The 22,500-nt window shown below is 44.8% G+C and overlaps 1 protein-coding gene across 1 annotated transcript in view; it reads right to left on the reverse strand.

The window, feature by feature from the left end:
• Window positions 1-21,696: 21,696 nt before the first annotated feature.
• The window catches only part of LOC308379824 (ATP-binding cassette sub-family C member 12-like), a gene marked incomplete at both ends in the record, with an annotated part of 79,980 nt that continues 79,176 nt past the window's right edge, over window positions 21,697-22,500 (reverse strand). Inside the window, 2 exon segments of the mRNA XM_080857087.1 lie at window positions 21,697-21,792; window positions 21,998-22,162. Of these exon segments, the coding sequence (XP_080713213.1) occupies window positions 21,697-21,792; window positions 21,998-22,162 (261 nt within the window).

Here is a 22,500-nt window from a genome sequence, read left to right on the forward strand (position 1 = left end):
TGAGTTCAGCCTAATCACGAAGACACCTGAAGGCTGTGGTAACAGCTCACTCACATTGTTGCGTTGGAATGCGTTGATCCAAGGGAAGGTGGAGTAGGAGTCTGGCGTTTGGGGTTCTGTTGATACCGGAGATGTTATAGTGAGATTGACAGGTCAACAAACCAATCACGTCACTAGCAAGCTTTTACCCTGTGAGTAGTAGCATGCTATCATTGCATAGGGTGCTCAGACACCTCGCAAATCCTATGATACGTATTTTTCAGTTACAATAAAGGGGTTTTTACATTGTACAGTGTCTATTTCTCGGTAACTTTTAAAAAATCTAACCAAAAAAAAGTCAAACAACCAACTTTTAGGTACAAATACGACCATCTACGGAGTTTGGCAGCCATCTTTTTTTTTTTTGAGTTTGCCGCTCTGTAGACGTGAGCATATACGGGATATGATTGGCTAGCGCCTCTGCTGTCAGTTATGCATGAAAGGCAATATGATTGGCTGACGCTTGCATTGCCTCTCGAAAAGTTCAACATTCTTCAACTCTTGCCGCAAGCAAAGCATGAAACGCAACGCACGCGAACCAAACGGAGCCACAATTCAGTTCGGCAAAGGATGACATCACCCCATTCAAAGTGAATGGGGATGCAATAACCCTGACGCATCAACGCATTCCAACGCAACAATGTAAGTGAGCTGTAATAGAGTTTTATTTTTGGGGTGGGGTTTAGATGCGGGGAGCTCCATGCTAAAACATGGTAGTCCTTCGGTTGTAAACGAGAGCCGCGTTGAGTTAAAACATTGTCGGGACGTTTAGCTTTTGTTTGTGTGAGGAAGGGCAACGTGAGCGAGAGTTGCTTTGTTTGTAGCCATAGTGGACATTGTGGGCTTTATTGTTTGGCATAACAGTACGGAGTTTGGTTTTCTTTGGTGGAATATTTGTAAATTGTAGTGGCAAAATATATTATTATATATTTTGGCAAATTCTACTTAAAATTCCATGCCCAAATGTAAAGGCCTACTTTTGAGTCTTAAGCATAGTATGGTGGCACTTTTATTACAGAGTACCCCTCAAGCTATGATAAAATACCTTTAGAGTACCATATATGTTATCTCAAATTTTAGAAAGATGTTGATAACCTTCCCAAAATGTAGGCGCTCCCTAATTCTTTTTCCTGTAACATCTAGATTACTGTGGATGTAAGTGGGAAAATTAATTGAAATGGCCAGTTTTGTCATATAATTGTGTGCCCCCAAGGGTATGCCATCACCTGAACAAATGTGGTACTGATATCTCATCCCAATCAAAAGTTAGAGGATAAATAATCGGTGACCTCTCTATAGTCTTCCGTGACTTTTGCTGTTTTCTGATTCTACCAGTCTGATTTCAGACTCTATTTCAGTCTTCTCGTCATCCAATGGTTGAAGCTCTTTCAATGCTGCTGTTACCCCATAAAAACAAATCTTTTTTGGGGCTGATTCTCTGTTTTATTTTTAGAAGCCATGATGATGTAGAATAAATGTGTTTCGTTGTACAACTGCATTTCGTTATAGAACTTTCTAAAACTTGCGTGCCTAAATGGCAAAACAAATGCACGTGAATTACTGATTACATCCCACCTTCTCTGTTGTGCACTCGGATATCTTTGAGCTTAGATGATGGCCTTTCAACAATAGATATACACCTTTGCTTTTTACCGTGTACAACACAAGACTTGCCTGAGCCGGAAGTAGTTTCCATTCCACACAAACCACTTATCCACAAGATTTTGGAGTGTCTGTGGGAATTGGTGCCTATTTAGCGACAAGATTGTCACTCAAACCACACCACACTCAAAGAATTTTGTACAGACCTCACTTTGTTCATTCGGTTTAAATCAAGCCACCCCTGAACTTAACACCACTATACATATTTGGGACCCATTCTAACGGCATCGGCAAGCCTGGTCTAGTCACACAAGAGCATTGTCCAAATTCCCTAATGCTGAATGGGCACTAAATCCAACAGACCCACTCCAAAATCTTGTGGAAAGACTCCCTAGAAGAGAGGCAGCTGCTATAGAGTAGTTTTGGAATGAGATGTGCGTGAAACTCATATATGTGTGATGGTCAGGTGTCCCAAAACTTTTGACCTGACCTAACCTTGGATCTGGCTGGCCCAGAGCAATGCAGAACAATAAAAACGAGACAAGGGGGAAATTACTTTGCAATGGACTGACTCACTCCATGTAGTTTAATATGAGTCTGAAATCAAATGTTGTAACTGTTGTGGGTAGAGGCTATTGTCATGTTCCTGCTGAGCTCCGCTCCGGCCACGCCCCCTTCAGCTCACTCACTGCATTCAGGTTCCCAATCACACAAGCACATACACCTGTTTCACTCTCACTCATACTCTCAGCTGCATGCCATCAGTATCATTCACCGTCCCAGCTGCACTGCATTCATTCAATCACATGATCACACACACCTGATTCACTCCCTATATATAACCTGCACTCCCCTCACTCCGTGTTTGGTCTCATCGCTACAAGGACGAAACCTTTGCCCGAGACTTTTTAGCTCTGTGACCCACTCTACGTCCCTGGGATTCCGCCTCCCGGCCAACGGCAACTACAACCCCATTGTCAGCTGGCTTCCAACCCAGCAAGCTCTCTGTCTGTGGGCGTCCAGCCCCGCAAGCTCCCTGTCCGCTGGCTTCCGAGTCAGCCAGTTCGGTGCCGCCAGACTTTCAGATATGCAAGATCCAGAGTGCCGTGCATACGGCACCGGGAGTAATGTGACTGTCTTGTCCGGCTTGTAGCCGTGTACCTCTGTTCTTTGCCCTTGTGCACAGTAGCCAGAGTGAGACTCTGTGCGATCTTTAGTTCACGTTCCTCGTTCTTGTTCTTTGTGTTAGAACTCTGTCTGTTAACCCTTTGGTGGATTTGTAGACTAGGGTTAGAATCAAGCCTCGCCCGTTCGAGGTAGAGACGCCGTTCAAACACCGAAACGTCCGGCCCGATCCGGTGCAACCTGCTATATCTTTTTGTGGCGGTACTCCTTGCCACTCCTTTTTTATTCCTCTTTTTCATCCCCTTTTTTCCCCATAGACTTGCATGGCAGAACTTTGTGGCATTATGACATCATAATAGGCTCATTAAACTGGCTTGCACCTGTGCTTCACTGACACCTGCGCCAAATCCAAGGAACCTCTTTTCTCTGTCCCTCTCAATTCAACTTTGAAAAAGAATAAGAGTAACTACAGTTTCTAACCTAGCTACCGTATTTCCACTTCGTTAAGGTGAGTTGAATGGCAGCATTTTCAGTGTACTGACTGAAATTTTAATGGAAACTGTTAGTGTTAGCCGTAGCAGCTAACATATAAATTAACGTTACGTTAACGTTGGAGACGCCGCGGCCTGTAGCCTACGTCTCCCATCCACGGGAGTATCCACTGGCAGTTTCAGTAACGGGGGATCATTTTCCTTAATTCAAGTTGTGAAGTAAACCTTTGAAGTAATTCATGAATTTAGTTGTGTGGATATAGTGAGCTAAGGCTTGTATTCCTACTACGGTAACGTGAGCTATCCTAGCTGTGTTAAGCAGCTATAATATCTGAGTACGGGGCTAAACGTAAGCTACCTAGACCTATACGTTGTAGATATGCAAAAGTAGCTTATACTGAAAGAATGGTTAACTGTTGTAGTGTAGCTGTTGTAGTGTGCTCAGTTTTCGAAAACTAGACTGAAACTAAGAAGGATAACTATGACTAAATGTGACTAAAATAGCTGCCAAAATGAACACTGAGATATGGGACCCCTTAATCTGCAATTCATGGTTGCTAGCTCTAATCAGATGTACTAACTAGGCTTATAAGAGAAGACTAACTTTTTATGCCATCAAAAACCAATAACTAGAACTTATTTGACAGACTATAAACCAATGTGATACACGTGCTCTCTAGCTATACAGTAAAAGTATTGCTTACGTTAGATACTAGACCTACAGTCTAACTCTAACTGCATTAAGTCTAACATATAGGCCTATCTTACAATAAACTTTAAGTAAAGCTGGCTATGTAACCGCATTCATTCCAATATTGTTGCAGAGATGTTTCCTTTTACCAAGATAACAATTTCAACAATTCACTTAGCTCAGTAAGTCAGTATAACGAAACTTGATCTCACAGGCACATTATATTGGATGCGTGGATGGACGAATAGATATGAATACATTTATAAGTATATAGATAGATTCATGCTCCCTGTTATTGAAGGCCTACACATTATGTGATTTACAAGACTACAGGCCCATGTTGGATGCCACACCTGTTTTGTTTACTAAGTGTTGTAAATTATCATTAAGAAAATCTTAGCAATTATCACTGACATCTGCCCCTAGATTTAACAATAAAGGTTGTTTCTAGTTACACCTCAGACTGTTAATACTTTTCTTCCCATATCTGATCCTTTGTGTGATGTTATGGCTATATACTTGATGTTATCACAATAAAGGTTATTTCTAGTTACACCTCAGACAGTTAATACTTTTCTTCCCATGTCTGATCCTTTGTGTGATGTTATGGCTGCAATGTCAAAGGTCATGGCCGCAACAGAGCAAGCACACTCTCGCAGTTCGTTCACGAAACGCATTCTAGTTTCTTTATTTATTCTCCCCGTTTTTCTTGCAGCTAACTACGCCTCGCCCGTTCAAGGTACAGACGCCGTTCAAACACTGAAACGTCCGGCCCGATCCGATGCAACCTGCTATATGTTTTCGTGGCGGTACTCCTTGCCACTCCTTTTTTATTCCTCTTTTTCCATCACCTTTTTTCTCCATAGACTTGCATGGCAGAACTTTGAGGCATTATGACATCATAATAGGCTCATTAAACTGGCTTGCACCTGTGCTTCACTGAGCTTCACTGACACCTGCGCCAAATCCAAGGAACCTCTACTCTCTGTCCCTCTCAATTCACTGAGCTTCACTGACACCTGCGCCAAATCCAAGGAACCTCTTCTCTCTGTCCCTCTCAATTCAACTTTGAAAAAGAAGCCCACTCTAGCCAACTGAAATTGACTCAGTAATCTCTCTTTTAAATGCCTTAAAAATCATGTAAATCGAAAACCACCATCAAGCTTTATACCACTGGCATATTCAACAGAAATCTGTCTTTCATTGTGTGGGTGGCTAATGTGAACGTTAAAGACTCTCTGCTTCACATAGGCAAGGTTACCGTAAGTATGCGCGCTGTTGGGGAAGTGGCAAAAACACAAAGCGCTGCAGCAGTTGGTGCCGTGCCGGCAGCAAGAATGTCATCAGCTGCCCGGCAAACGAAACACGGCAGTCCTCTCACAGGTCCGCTTCACAGACAGCGCTCCTTCTAGTCCGGGCCGGTCCCCACCCCTCCCCTCGCTAAGTAAAGAATGCTCCGAGTCAACAGATGATGTTCAATATGCGAAGCAACTAGCCTAGCCCCATAGCAAAACAGTTACAGGTACAGTTTATGTAACGTGGGTTTTATTAAAGCATAGCGTGTGTAATGTGTAGCTATTTCATTCCGTTTGTTAACCTTTTCGGCTGTCTGTATTTACTAACCAGCAGCAGACGTAAAGGAAAGGGAATTAATCCCGAAGTTAAAAACATGTTATCTATTTGGTCAGCGGAGCATTTTACTCCCCTGCCATCTCGGAATGAAATAGCTACACAATACACACCCTATGCTTTAATAAAACCCACGTTTTATGAGACACCAACAGAGGCACAACAGACAAGTCTTACCATTGAAGATCTTTGACGTTCGTTCTGAAACTACTAAGCAGAAATATCTCCATACAGTAGATTTCCCCTCGTTTAGTATAATTTTGAACTCTCAAGATGACTGTATTGCCCCCGCTCGTCAAGTGAAACGTGTCCAGAAACAAGGCTCCTTTGTCTGGATAGCCAGAGCTAGCATAACTGCCATTCAAATCCAATGGTTATGCTACCTAGTTAGGTATGCTAACTGTCGGTATCCATCGTTAACTCGTTAATCGTTAGTCATCATGTCACTGGCTTTAATTTGAGAATGGCATGTTAGTAGTACATTTAGTAGTACATTTAATATCAGTACACTTGATTCATTACTGCTGATGTGTTACTTATGTTACTTATTAGCAGCTAGCTACCTAGCCACTATGTGTTCCAACTTCCAATGTGTTTTCAGTTAGTCTTAGCGGCAAGCTAGCTGTAATGTAAGTTGAGTTGAGCTTCAATTAAGACGCTGCGTACCATACTTCATCATCAAATTTGATTATTTATTACAAACAAAAACAACTGCTTCACATGAGACACTCAACACTTGACATATATATCTCATGTGAGGGGTGAGGTGGGGGGGGGGGGGGGGGGAGGGGAGTTGTTATGGCATATATGCTTAATAAGAAAGCTACATACAGTCAGGTGACGGTGCCTGTTAGCATGACCCATGATGTGAAACTTATTTGTTTCCCTTTTCAGAATTGGCAAAAACAACCTGACTGATATTATCAAACACTTTTTAAAATATTTGTAATAGTATCTTCATTCTTATTGTCTAGTGTATTGGATTCATATTGACTTCCATTTTGCAGTCCCGGTTTATACCTTGGATTATGGGATTGTAACATTGTATCCTGTGTATTAATGCATGCTATTCAATGCCTTTTGTAATAAAAGCATGCCAATTTTAGTACCTTCTGATTCTGATTCAAGTCCAGTTCAAGTCCTAAAATTCTTGAGTCTTCAGTGACACCTGTACGAGGAAGGGCTACAGATACCAGATGTCAGTGTGACATCTGTAGAGGAGGGCTAATCTCACTGAGATGCAAATGAGCACAACTGTCTTCCCTTTGTCCAAGGTGAGGTGGCAATTTGGAAAAATTAGAGGTCCTTTTTCTCAGCAAAAGCTTTTCTGAGGGGTATACATTCAAATGATCACAACTTATACAAATATTATCAGATCTACATGAGTGAGCCATCATTGGATAGCTTTAAACCTACACTTTCAGAATCTGTGAATAACTCAAAATGTCTCTGGGGAGACTTGTGGCTGGTTTAGCCATGGCTGGTCACATATAGTGGTTGAAAACAAAAAGGTGTATTCAGTGTCACTGCAGATGGTTACACTGGAAGGCTGGCAGATTCATCCTACAACCTGCATTCAACGTTGTACTGAATACAGCAAACACAGTCCTATACAGATTTTGTTCTCAGATATCAGTCTGTGAGGCCCCTCAACAACATATGCGCACTCGGCCACTGCAGTTGCTTGTGCTTTTTGCAGAGCAAGCACACTCTCGCAGTTCGTTCACGAAACGCATTCTAGTTAGTGTGCTTGCCCGAAGGGAAGCACAGTATTGTTGTTGTCAAGTTTTCTTTCTTTCTTTATTCTCCCCGTTTTTCTTGCAGCTAACTACGCCTCGCCCGTTCGAGGTACAGACACCGTTCAAACACCAAAACGTCCGACCCGATCTGGTGCAACCTGCTATATCTTTTCGTGGCGGTACTCCTTGCCACTCCTTTTTTATTCCTCTTTTTCCATCACCTTTTTTCTCCATAGACTTGCATGGCAGAACTCTGTGCCATTATGACATCATAATAGGGGCATTAAACTGGCTTGCACCTGTGCTTCACTGACAACTCTCACTGACACCTGCGCACGGCTCCTCTTCTCTCTCTGTTCCTCTCCATTCAACTGTATAACTAGGAATATTAAGAGACACCTTCCATACCAGGGCTCTACTCACTCATACATACTCACTCATGTTTACTCACTCGTGCATACTCACTCATGCATACGCTCTCGTGCATACTCACTCATGCATACTTACTCATGCATACTCACTCATGTTTACTCACTCATGTTTACTCACTCATGCGTACTCACTCATGTTTACTCACTCATGCATACTCACTCATGTTTACTCACTCATGCATACTCAGTCATGGTTACTCACTCATGCATACTCACTCATGTTTACTCACTCATGCATACTCACTCATGTTTACTCACTCATGCATACTCACTCATGTTTACTCACTCGTGCATGCTCACTCATGCATACTCACTCATGTTTACTCACTCATGCATACTCACTCATGCATACTCACTCATGCATACTCACTCGTGCATACTCACTCATGCATACTCACTCATGTATACTCACTCATGCATACTCATTTGTGCATGCTCATCCAGCAGGGAGAGCTGGAGAGCTGACACCTGCCCCAATTCCAAGGCACTTGTTTTCTCGAACAGAGCAAGCACACTCTCGCAGTTCGTTCACGAAACGCATTCTAGTTTCTTTATTTATTCTCCCCGTTTTTCTTGCAGCTAACTACGCCTCGCCCGATTGAGATAGAAACGTCCGGCCTGATCCGGAGCAACCTGCTATATCTTTTCGTGGCGGTACTCCTTGCCACTCCTTTTTTATTCCTCTCTTTTATCACCTTTTTTCCCCATAGACTTGCATGGCAAAACTCTGTGCCATTATGACATCATAATTGGGTCATTAAACAAGGTTCTAAGGCTCCTCTTGTCTCTGTCCCTCTCCATTCAACTGTATAAAGCGATGTTCACACTAGACTTCTTTTTTTAGAAAAAAAGCGTAGCTTTCAGCGCCTTTTGAGCTCTTCAGAATTCATGGATATCATGTTACGTCACTGTCTTTTAAGCACCGCCATATTTGTGTCTGATGCAAACACATTACGGTCATAACCTACGGTCACAACTCAAAGAAAGTTCAAAAAGCTAGGGGATATGTTGTGCTGTTGAATGTGACAACCTAGATATACAATTACTAAAGATTTAGGGAATGACTGACCTGTTAAGTGAAATGCAGCACGTTGATACAGTCGTAGTAATGGCTGTGTATTATCAAAGCTATATAGCTACTACCTTGAGCAAGCTACAGTGCTAGCAGTAATAGCTAGCAAGTTGCTTACGTTCACAACCCACAGACAGTTCAAAAGGCCCGGGATATGTTGTGCTGTTGAATGCGACAACAGTCACCAAAGAAAACTTAGATATACAATTGATACAATCGTGAATAGTTGCTGTGTCTTAGCACTCTGCTGAGCAACCTAGCGTGATAATAGCTAGCGAGCTATTTAGCCTTCACCCAGGGCTTCGACTACAACTCGTTAGCCAATATTGGCACTCTTGCCTGCTCAGAAGAGTTTCTGTACGCTTGAAATCTCCGGTTTATGGGGATGGATTATGTACAACATAAATGTCAATGTCGGGAAAAGAAAGTTGGGGCAGATGCTTTGCAAAAACACAGTTAAATTTTGTGAGCGAACAAGACACTTTATTTCTGTTCAAGATACACGAGGTGGCTACAGCGGAGGCGGTGGCAGAAGACCGTAAATGTAAGTATCAGCGGTAATTAAACACTGTACTGATATTAAATGTACTACTAACATGCCATTCTCAGATTAATGCAAGTGACATGACATTGTGGAGTTAACGATACCGACAGTTTGCATACCTAGCTAGGTAGCATTAGATACCATTGGATCTTATCAATTATGCTAAACTAGCTGGATTAACAATGGATATCCTCAGTTTAAATAACGGGTTAACATGACAACGCGTACGTTTGCCCGTTAACACATGCCTTCCAATAATTGTTACCGTTACGATACTTATCTAAGCTTGCCCTTCTAGAAATAATTGTAGCTTTCAATCATCTTTGTGTGTTTTGTTATTGTCGTGGTAATTTCACGTGTCAGATGAGGAAGAAAAGTATTAACAGTCTGAGTAATGTAACCAAATTTGAAGCATTGATACCTAGCTAGTAAACTCATTGCAGTATGGACTATAGGACAGGCTACGCACAACATTAATCAAGCAAAAAATAAATGAATATGTGACTGGTTTAAATAGCCTTGTCTATTTGGGCAATTGTTATTATCATTGACACCACTTTCAACTGTCAAAACTATCCGTCTAGCTAAATGGGTTGGTTATGAGATTTCACAGCATTTCATATGGAGGATATGCGGTTGATTTAACTCTAAGGCCAGCTAGGCATAGTAGTTGTATTGTGCCAGCACATCATTTGAATTTTCAAAATCTAGACTCATTGATTAACATGACCTTTGGAGGAATAATTACACCCCATAAGAGATAATGTCACTTGGAGCCTATTTTAAGACTTCTCAAAGCTAAATGTAACACACTAGACCCTTTCACAATAAACAAGCAAACAAACAAACAAAAACAGAACAACAAAGATACCCTCATATGTCTAAACGTCAGTGGAGCCAACATATAATGGTTGAGCTTGGTTGCTTATATATTGGTTGAAAACAAAAAGGTGTATTCAGTGTCACTGCAGATGGTTACACTGGAAGGCTGGCAGATTCATCCTACAACCTGCATTCAACGTTGTACTGAACACAGAAAACACAGTACTATACAGATTTTGTTCTCAGATATCAGTCTGTGAGGCCCCTCAACAACATATGCGCACTCGGCCACTGCAGTTGCTTGTGCTTGATGGCCGCAACAGAGCAAGCACACTCTCTCAGTTCGTTCACGAAACGCATTCTAGTTTACTTTATAAATAATTTCGGCGATGGGTGCCCTTTTTTGGGTTTGAGCACCTGCCCCCCAAAATGTCTGTGCACGTGCCTGCTCAGCACCATACACGCCTACGACAAGCGAGAGCAGTACATCCAGCACTAAGAACAGTCGCACACACACACACACACACACACACACACACACACACACACACACACACACACACAGCCTCAGCACAATACACGCCTGACACAAGAGAAAGCAGTACATCCAGCAGTAAGAACACACACACACACACACACACACACACACACACACACAGCCTCAGCACCATACACGCCTTTGACAAAAAAGAGCAGTGCATCCAGCAGTAAGATCACACACACACACACACACACACACACACACACACACACATACAGCCTCAGCACCATACACGCCTACGACAAGACAGAGCAATACATCCAGCAGTAAGAATACACACACATACACACACACACACACACACACACAGCCTTAGCACCATACACGCCTTTGACAAGAGAGAGCAGTACATCCAGCAGTAAGAACACACACACACACACACACACACACACACACACACCACACACACACACACACAGCCTCAGCACCATACACGCCTAAGACAAGCGAGAGCAGTACATCCAGCAGTAAGAACACACACACACACACACACACACACACACACACTCACACAGCCTCAGCACCATACACGCCTACAGAGCAGTGCATCCAGCAGTAAGAACACACACACACACACACACACACACACACACACACACACACACACACAGCCTCAGCACCATACACACCTACAACAAGCGAGAGCAGTACATCCAGCAGTAAGAACAGTCGCACACACACACACACACACACACACACACACACACACACACACACACACAAACAAACACACACAGCCTCAGCGCCATACACGCCTTTGACAAGAGAAAGCAGTACATCCAGCAGTAAGAACACACACACACACACACACACACACACACACACACACACACACACAGCCTTAGCACCATACACACCTTTGACAAGAGAGAGCAGTACATCCAGCAGTAAGAACACACACACACACACTGTTACGAACCAGGCACTCTGATACGCAACTGAATGACGGCAAGCAGGGGCGGAGTGGGACACAAAAATCCACCGGGACAATTCTGACTGCACCGGCCCACCACCGTGCCCAAAACTGGCCCAACCCGCATCCCCTCCACCTCCCATATCAACTACACAAACAAACGGGCGGCTTTTGATCATTATTGTTAGATTTAGTGTTGATATGTGGGTGACAGACATGACAGTGACAGTGACAGTGTATTTGTATATGTACATTTATGGAAAATACGGAACAAATCGCGTCCCGTATTGGCTCAAATGTTATGCTAATTCGCAACAATGTGTCCTGTCAACTCACTCGCATTTAGTTGACGGCTGGTTGAATACATCCGTAATTCTTGTACATTTTGATGCACTTTCCTCCAGCATCCGCCTCTTTTTCAGTCTGGCCTTTTTGCCCCCTCCTTTCTCCTTTCTCTTATGTCCCTCCATCAGGTCCGCTTCACCTGCTCTCTCTCCCTGATAGCCGCTAATTTATCTCCCTAGGTTCACTTGATAAAGGCACAACGATACGCATTTCCCATGAGGCAATTTGCTCCGACCATTCTACATTCAACAAAAAAACGAATTAAATCGCTGGCCAATTTATATTTGTGGTCATGAAAGTAATGGAGCGTCTGAATAAAAAAGAATTACATCAATATAGGAGGCTAAACAAAAATCAGAAGGTTGGATTAATGGGAGTGAGTTTGACACACACCATAGGTGTGATGTACAGAGACAAATAGTGCTATAAATAGTGGTTGGACTGCCGAACCGCACAACTCTCAGAGAACTTAGAGATTTTCACGGGACCATGATTTGACGTACATGCAATCTCGATGGGCCGCTCATGAATTTGACACGACGGCTGCGAAGGCCGGTCTGCAGGCTGGTTCTCGATAGATTATTGGCCGACTGGCCGACCGGGAAAAATCCCGGTGCTCCCGATGGCCACTCCGCCCCTGACGGCAAGTCAAGCGGGGCTCGTGTCTAGGGTTTTATTATAGCGCGGATTACAAACAAAGGAAGATTCTTTCACATATGTGGGTAACAATAAGCGTAGGCCCGAAGAGCATGACGGCACCCAGCAGAGAGAGACCCTTCCGGACTGCCACTCCGGCTTAAGGTGCATTTGGCTCCGCCCGCAATCACAAGCCGCACCTGCACACAATAACGGGGAACAAAAACACAGCCAACGAGCAACATAATGAAAACCACGACCCCTAGGGACAGTAGGAGGGCGTAACACCTCCCCGCAAAGATGGTGACTCCAGTCTCCAAAATTAACTAAACACACTGCATCATATTTATTTCGTGCAAGGCATCACACCCACGGACAGGATGTGTGCAGCACCCAAAATGACAACAGAAAGTGAAACAGCCATGCTGTAACAAAGGTAAATCAGGAAACACACATACACCTGCACACGCATCACTTTCATACTCATCACTCCCAGCGTATGCACACACACATACCTACAAGAATTCGAAGCAAACGCACCAACACACACACACAAACAAAACAAAGTCATGACATACGATTGTCTTAATCGTAGACATGGAGATCAGACTACGGTACCCTTGACAGAGCGTCTGCCAAGACATTATCGGTACCCCGCACATGTTTGATCTCGAGGTGAAAAGGTTGCAAGATCAAACTCCACCGCATGAGTCGCTGGTTAGAGTTCCTCATGCGGCCAAGGAACTTGAGAGGGTCGTGGTCGCTATACACAACGACCTTCTCCAAAGCTCCCAAGTAAACCTCGAAATGCTGAACAGCGAGTACCAGGGCTAGCGTTTCCTTTTCGATTGTGGAATATCGCCGCTGCTGATCGTTAAACTTCTTAGAGAAGTAGCAGACGGGATGCTGGATCTCTTCAGCACCTAGCTGCAAAAGGACAGCGCCAGCACCTTGGTCACTCGCGTCAACTGCTAAAAAGAAAAGCTTCGAAAAGTCGGGCGCAGCCAGCACCGGAGCCGAAACCAACAGCCCCTTGACATTCACGAAAGCTCTCTGACACTGCTAAGACCACTGGAACTGCACCTTAGGACTAAGCAGGTCCGACAACGGGGCCACTACCGCGGAAAAGTTTTTGCAAAAACTGCGGTTGTAACCCGCCATACCCAGAAACCTGCGGAGCTCTCTGCGATCAGCAGGGGCAGGAAAGTTACAGATGGCAGAAACGTTTGCGTCCAATGGACGCACCTGACCCCCTCCCACAACGCGAACCAGGTATGTGACGGTGGCTTTACCAAACTCGCACTTTGCCAGGTTGATGGTAAGACTGGCAGCGGAGAGTCGGCGGATCAACTCGCGAACCTGGTCCATGTGTTCCCACCAGGTAGCACTATAAAGCACCACGTCGTCCAAATAGGCCTCACAGCCTCGCATACCGGAGAGAATGGTGTTAATTAATCTCTGAAACGTCGCGGGGGCGTTTCGCATTCCGAAAGCCATTACTCGATAAGACAGGAAATCATCTGGTGTGACAAACTCAGAGACTTCCTCCGCACGCTCAGTAAGGGGTATCTGTCAATAACCTTTTAACAGGTCAAACTTACTGACAAACAACGCAGACCCCACCCGATCAATACAGTCGTCCATACGAGGCAGCGGATAGCAATCAGGTTTCGTGACAGCGTTCACACGCCGGTAACCTGTGCAGAAACGAAAAGTACCATCTGCCTTCGCAACGAGGAGACAAGGCGAGCTCCACGGACTCATACTGGGCTCAGCAATATCGTTCAACAGCATGTACTCCACCTCTTTCCTCAGTACCGCTCGTTTCACGGGGTTGACGTGATACGGGTGCTGCTTAACTGGGGCTGCTGCGCCAACATCAATGTCATGCTGCATGACGTGAGTCTGTTTAGGCACATCCCCGCAGATCTCGGGAAATTGGCGAATAATGCTCAACATATCAGCCCTCTGAGAATCGGAAAGGTGCGAGAGACGGTTAGGCAAAACAGAGAGAGCGTCCGTGTTGTTAAGGCGCCCCTCCACCACGGCACGAGCCGGGCAACTCTCAGCCTTGTCACTCCCCTCCATCAAAACAGACAACAGCACCGCGCCATCCGTGGACGGCGACATGTGGGACCCTACACTACCAGCGGGGGTTGGAGCACGCTCGAAGTATGGCTTCAACATATTTATATGACACAGACGCCTCTGCTGGCGCCGACCAGGAGTTGAGACAACATAATCACGGTCAGAGACCTTGCGCTCCACCACATACGGTCCACTGAACCGGGACTGCAACGCAGAACCTGGGACTGGAAGGAGCATCAGAACTTTCTCACCCACCTGAAAGTGGCGACCGACCGCTCTACGGTCATACCAGTGTTTCATCTTTCCCTGGGCACGTTCAAGATTCACTCGAGACAACTCAAGAGCCCGGTGGAGACGGGACCTAAAATCGGTGACATGGCTAACTACATCTGTGACAGGACAGTCACCCAAGAACTGATCCTTCAGCACGGCCAAAGGCCCGCGCGGTGTGTGTGCAAACACCAGATCAGCTGGACTGAAACCAAGGGATTCTTGGGTTACCTCCCTACATGCAAATAATAGCCACGGGACAGCCTCCGCCCAGTCCCTACCAGACTCTAAACAATACGTGCGCAGCATACTCTTCAATGTTTGATGGAAGCGTTCCAGTGCCCCCTGGCTCTCAGGATGATAGGCACTGGAAACGTTGTGCTGAATGCGCAGCTGTTTCAATGCGCGAGCGAATACGCGCGACACAAAGTTAGAGCCCCTGTCGGTCTGGACGCTCTTAGGCAGGCCGAACAGCGAAAATAATTTAAGGAGCTCTCTCAACACCACCTTGGTGGTGATCTTTCGCAGTGGCACGGCCTCTGGGAAGCGAGTAGCTGCACACATTATAGTCAACAAATACTGATAACCGCTTGTGGAATGCACAAGTGGACCAACAATATCAACAATAACATGATCAAATGGCTGGCCCATCACTGGGATAGGGTACAGGGGCGCAGGTGGAATTGTCTGGTTGGGCTTGCCAGCGAGCTGACAAACACCAGAGGTCTTACAAAAACGGACAACGTCCCGCTTAACCCCCGACCAGAAGAAGTGTTGATAGACACGGTCAAGGGTTTTCCTGATACCCAAATGACCGGCCAGACCATCGTGGGCTACTCTCAGAACTGTATCTCTGTACTTCGATGGGACCACAATCTGACACACAGAATTACCCTGAACAGGAACGTGACTAGGTCTCCATTTCCTCAACAAAACGCCATCTTGAATGAAGAGGCATAGCGGCTCAAGATCGACAATCGAGGAGGCAGACTGAAACAAAGTAGTGAGCGACACATCAGCCTTCTGCTCTGCAATTAAATGCTCACGAGACAAACTCACCAACTTACTTGATTTCTCTGATCGCTCAGCGGACTCAGACGACTTACCTAACTGCTTTCCAAGAAAAGTATCTGACAAACCACAAAAAGAATCGCAAACATCACTCCCCATGGGAGAGGACCAGCGCTCTTCTCCCACAGAGGAGTTTAAGCGCTTCTTTGCCATAGCGCGGGTGACTGCGCATGCGGGGAAAACTGCAGGGTACTGCTGCACGCACTCGTGAACTACAGACGGGTCAGGCTTGGCAACCTGTGGAAGCACTTCAAAGCCCTCCTTACCCCAAATGTTCCCTAATCCGATATCATTGCCAAGGATAAAGGTCACGCCCGTAATGGGCAATGATTTCCGGACTCCAACATGGACGGTGCCAGCGACCACATTGGACTTTAAGATCATTTGGTGAAGTGGGACCAGCGTTGAACCCATCTCGAAGCCCTGAACGAGCACACTGGTGCCAGTCATTGACTCCCCAGACAATGGTAAGACCCCTTCTAGCAGAAACGATAATGCAGCTCCAGTGTCACGCAATATGCGCACTGGGGCGAGATGTGTACCATCAACCAAAGATACAAAACCGTCACTAAGAAAAGGTTCATACCCAGTCTTGCGGACACTAGCACCCTGCAGCAGTGATGATGAGGGAGGTGTGATGGTTTTAATCAGCCCGAACGATTTTGTGTGCTTTTTCCTCAACACTGGACACTCTGCCACCAAATGAACAGGTTTCTTGCAGTAAAAGCAGGCTGGATCTGTATTGGCGTTAGCCGGCAGCTTGTCTTGATGACCGGACTGAAAAGAGTCGGCCCTACCCCTATCTCTAAGGGACACGTGATGTGTAAGGGTAAACTCACCAGCCAAGACAGCCACTTCGCGCAAGGTGTCAACCTGGCGTTCGTTAAGATAAGTCGCAACAGCCAACGGAAGACAGTTCTTAAATTCCTCTAAAAGCATTAAATCCCGTAGCTTCGCCTGACTGTTAACCTCTTTCGACGAACACCAGCGATCAAACAACACCTCCTTTTCTCGGGCAAACTCAGTGTGTGTCTGACGATCGCCCTTCCGAAAACGCCTGAAGCGCTGCCTATACGCCTCAGGGACCAGCTGATAACACCGCAAGACAGCTGCCTTCACCTCATCGTACAGAGGCATACACCTCCTGTGCACGACCAACCAACACCGACCGTACGAGAAGCGGCCAGAAATGCCTTTGCCACCGAAGAGTAGTCGCCACCTTATCAAAGTGCAGAAAGTATGTATCTACATCCTTCTCCGCAAAAGGCGGAACCAACTTAATGTGCTTCCCCAGATCGAAATTGCTGGTCGTCGCAAGATCAAGGTTTTCTGTCTGGGCCTTGATCTCCAGTGTTCTAAGCTCCAACTTATTCTCTGCTACCTTTAATCGCAGCGCTTCCCTTTTCTCGGACAGAGAGTTCTTTGAGGCGGACCGCCTCTCCCATATCCAACCGTGGCAAAATACCCCTTTCCATAAGGACAGCAGCAACACCGATTTAATTGTGTGCTTCAGACGCTTCTCAGCCGCAGACAATTCAATCTCAAAACTGTCCGCTACCTCCAACAGCTGATCCTTAGTTAGACCATGAAAGGCCTGCTCTGACGGGTCGTCAATAAACGCCTCCGCCATCGTCACAAAATACCAATAAACAAACAAACACAGAAGTCCCAGTGCCGGCTGGCTGCAACAGGGCGACACTGAACTCAAAGTGGACACCAAATCCTCCTAAACTGACCACTGGCTCTCTATACCGTGCCAAGACACGTTAAACTTAACAGGAGCAGGTTAGGTTAGACGCACAAAATGGGCAATAACCCGAAACACTATAGCAGCTGACTAATCATCTAACCCTTTCTAACCCCACCCGTAGCACCGCGAACACGCAATGCACCAACAACACTAAAGCGACCTCGAAGTACCTGGTGAGTGACTGGACGGTCCGCGCTGCACCGCATACCCCTAACAAAAAACAAAAATCAAAACTGATCCCTCTCACTGATCTTCAGTGGGTTCCCTACCCGGTATACTTTATCCGTTGAGCTCAAGAGGATGCAGCAAGCCAGTGGTGCAGCCTACCGCAAACCTCTGATAACGCACCGAATAAGGATGACCACCAGAAAACAACAAACTAAAATAATAAAGTGACGGATCGTTCCGCCCGGCGGCTGCTAATTGCGATGCAACGCTTCACACCAGTCAAGTCACAAGCTCTTGGTACTTACCTACCGTCGCAAACACTAAATGGCCTATACGCACCTACCACAATACAAAAATCCCAACTAATGGACGAGCGCCCCAACTGTTACGAACCTGGCACTCTGATACGCAACTGAATGACGGCAAGTCAAGCGGGGCTCGTGTCTAGGGTTTTATTATAGCGCGGATTACAAACAAAGGAAGATTCTTTCACAAATGTGGGTAACAATAAGCGTAGGTCCGAAGAAGACTCTTACTTATTATACGGTGTTGCTACGTGCCTTTCTCAACTTGTAATACAGCAATTAAATATCACTGCGGTTGTTTAAAGATACTTTTTGATGTTTCTTATTAGCCGACCAGTACAAATGCATGTGAAAAGTAATTGAAGTAGTGCTAAACAATGTTCAAAGACAGCTAGCTTTAACCATCTCTGCTCTGGATCTTCCAGAAGTAATAACAATTTAGCTTTCTGTTAACAACAACCTTTAAGAACCACGTCGGTATTTCATGCAAAAAATGTAAGCTATCAATCAAGTTGGCTAGGTACTAAAGCACTGGCGTGTTCAGGGAGTGGCCTAGGGTGGCACGGGCCACCCTTGAAATCTGATTTGGCCACCCCAAGTGCCACCCCAATATCTTAAAATATGATTGGCTATATGCCCAGTCAGAGGCGGGCCACGGCACTGAATGTAAACTGCACTCTTGTACAGAGTTGCAGTTCCTTCTCAAACCTGAGAGGCAGAGATGCGCTAAAGTAGTATGTAAATTATGCGATAGGCGCGCACGATGACATCCTCACAGTATGAACACCTGCCTGGCTGCGTGTGGAGCAAAGGAGTTATAAATACAATTTTCTTTAAACCGTTGAAAACAACACAAGTCTAGTTTTCTCTAAGAAATGAAACAATTGAGATGCACTGACTGATATTTATACTCCTATTTGCGATCTGTCTTCACACTTATGGTGACTATTTTTCGATTTTTTTTTTCACTTAAATGTGTTTTACGGACTTCGGAAGTTCAACATAAGAAAATATCTCCACCTTATTAATGTACACCTGAAAATTGGTTCTTACACAGCCGAAGTGTTCTCAGCTGTGCCGATTGAGGTAGAGGATTCTTAAATTGGATTTGCATACATACACGCAACACGCCCCGCCAGGGCACCCAACCATAGTGACGTGTGCAGTCAGCCCTTCTAAAGGCCCTTACTTGGTTCTGCGTTGAGCATGAATTGTTAGGTGCTTACGCGTTGCGGGTGTTGCCAAGCAATTCACACCCAGAACAATAGGCTTGCGTAAAATGGCGCAAGTCTAGAAAAAGGGGCCGATGCATGCAAGACGTGAAAAGTCGCGCAAGGGGTTTGCGCGGCCTTTTGCACTTGCGCTTACGCTTGCGTAACTGACCATAAATCAGCCTTAACACGCCTCTGTCAATCTCTTCCGTCAGTCTAGGTAAGGTAAGCCGCTTCCCTTAGAATTTTTCACACCTTCTCGCGAAGCCGATTCTGTCAGAGCGGATAACAAAAAACACACATGTAAACGACCCTGCTGATAAATAATTTTATATCAAACTAATAATGCTTTCTTTACCACACCCAGAGTTTGTTATGTGTTGAATGATATCACATGATGGTTGGATTTTGCATGTTCTTTGCATGTTCTCCCAATGTCCACAAGGACCCCAACAGCACACTCTCCTATCAATCCCTGACCAAGATGGACGGTTCACTTCACTTGGTCCCCGGGCGCTTAAAAAGCTGCCCACTGCTCCTGGGGTCCTGGAGGAAGGACAGGCCGCGATGGGAAAATGCAGAAGTCAAATGACTTCTATGATGGCTTTATAACAATTAAAACCATTTAGGTACTGCTTATTCAAGTCCGTTAAGTTGTAACCACAAGGAGTTGTTCAGTTGGTGTTAGTACATCCAGTTGAGTTAGAATTACATAAGTGAGTTAGGTCAGTGTAATGAAGGTCTGCTTAGTTGGATAAACACTGCCTGATCAATAAAGGCTAACTTTGACCAAATAATATTTCAACTACTTAACTAAATTGTGTGGAAATTGTTGCCATAACTAGGTTTAGTCAGTTTAACAAAAATCCACTAGCTTTATAACAATGAAAACCATTTAGGTACTACTTATTCAAGTCAGTTAAGTTGGAATTACAATGAGGTGTTCAGTTGGTGTTAGTAAATCCAGTTGAGTTAGAATTACATAAGTGAGTTAGGTCAGGGTAATGAAGGTCTGTTTAGTTGAAATTACTTATGTTAGGCTTTCTCACGGCAAGGACCCAATCGCAAACCAGATTGCAAAAAAAAACTTAGATAACAGGCAAACAGAATACCAAAGGCAAAACACAGAAGATCTCAAAACAGAAAATCATATACGATACCAGATACTCCGAAAATACAGGATTCAGACATAGATTTGCATCGATAAGAATTACAATCTGACAGTGAACTAAAGAGGGACAGAACAATATATAGCAGGGGGAACAGAATTACACATGTGAAACATTTCAGGTAAAGCAATCAACGATAAGATGGGGCAAGGATAATTAACACAGGTGAAAACATTTCATGCAAAAACTTTCAACAAAATGAATGGGAACAGAGCAATACACAGGTGAAAACAATAAGGGGAATTAACAAGGCAAGGGAGAAACAATTAAGCAAACAAATCAAGGGTATAATGGGAAACCGGTGAGTTACTGAAAGGTCCGGGAAAAGCAGAGGGCGGAGTCTGCCACCAATAACAAACGCACATAGCCTGATCACAGGAACATAACAGCCACAAGGCGAATCAAAACAAACAGAGAGAAACACGTGGCAAAACAGAACACAAGCAGCGATCGCAATACAAATTGTCTCTTAGATCGCTGGGATCTTAACAACTTAATACAGTCTTGTTGGTTTCACATAAGTTAGTTATGTCCTCTGTAATAATAATATTAAATTAGTTTGAAACCAACTCAGTTATGTGGAAATCATTGACATAACAATATTAAGTAATTTGAACAACGTATTTTTTGGAGTGTAGAGGTGTCATCCTGTATGTGGGTCTGTAGAGATGACGTCCTGTCTGTGGGTCTGTAGAGATGACGTCCTGTCTGTGGCTCTGTAGAGGTGACGTCCTGAGTGTGTGTGTGTGTGTGTGTGTGTGTGTGTGTGTGTGTGTGTGTGTGTTATATATTCAGACAAATTAAATAAATACTAAAATACACACTTACATTCATTTCAACAACTCTGCACTTAAGATGTGCGAGAAAGACACAAGGCCCAGAAGCTTTTCTGAGATTTCTGCTCCTGGCTAAGTGACCGCAGCAATTATAGAGAAGGCACAATGTGTGTGTGTGTGTGTGTGTGTAAGAGGGAGAGGGAGAGACAGAGCGAGTGTGTTCACATGTCCATGTATCTGTGTGTGTGTGTGTGTGTGTGTGTGTCCATCATCTTGTGTTGACCCGGTTTACTGCTGCCAGTAGGGAGGAGAACAGAGAGTCGGGCCGTTGCATCAGAACCTCTGGAGGATCCAGCTCTGCCACCTGAGGCAAGAGGAGAGGGAGTGTTATAACACAGCTTATTACATGCCTACAACAGGGTGTAGAATCGTGCTGTGAAAGGACACTAGTGTTGGAATATAAGGGTGTTGATGGACTACATTAAATGATCATATGAAGGCAGAAGATTAAAATCAGGTGTGTGTGTGTGTGTGTGTGTGTGTGTGTGTGAGTGTGAGTGTGTGTGTACCTGTCCGTTGTCCATGACGAGGATGCGGTCACTCTGTAGAACGGTGTTAATGCGGTGGGCGATGGTGAGCACGGTGCAGTCTCTGAAGGCCTCTCGAATGGTCTGCTGCACCAAAGAGTCCGTCTCCGAGTCAATGGAGGCCGTGGCCTCATCCAGCAAGATGATCTGAGGGGAAACCATTGTTAGTGTGTCTGTCTGTCTGTGTGTGTGTGTGTGGCAGTGGTGTCAAAAGTAAACACATTCGTTACTCAAGTAGAAGTATTGATACTGGAGTTTAAAAATACTCTGGTAAAAGTTGAAGTATCGACTTCACCTCTTTACTCAAGTAAAAGTAAAAAAGTACAGGCTCTAAAATGTACTTAAAGTATAAAAGTAAAAAGTAACCTTAATAAAAAAAAATATATATTAAAAAACATTGAAAGCTAAACTAGTTGGACTTAATATAATTGCCACGACTGTTAGAAATAGAAGCTTAATTTAATAGCTGATGAGTGCTACATGGA

Source organism: Sprattus sprattus (assembly GCF_963457725.1).
Source record: "Sprattus sprattus genome assembly, chromosome: 18".
In the NCBI taxonomy this organism is placed as follows: Eukaryota; Metazoa; Chordata; class Actinopteri; order Clupeiformes; family Clupeidae; genus Sprattus; species Sprattus sprattus.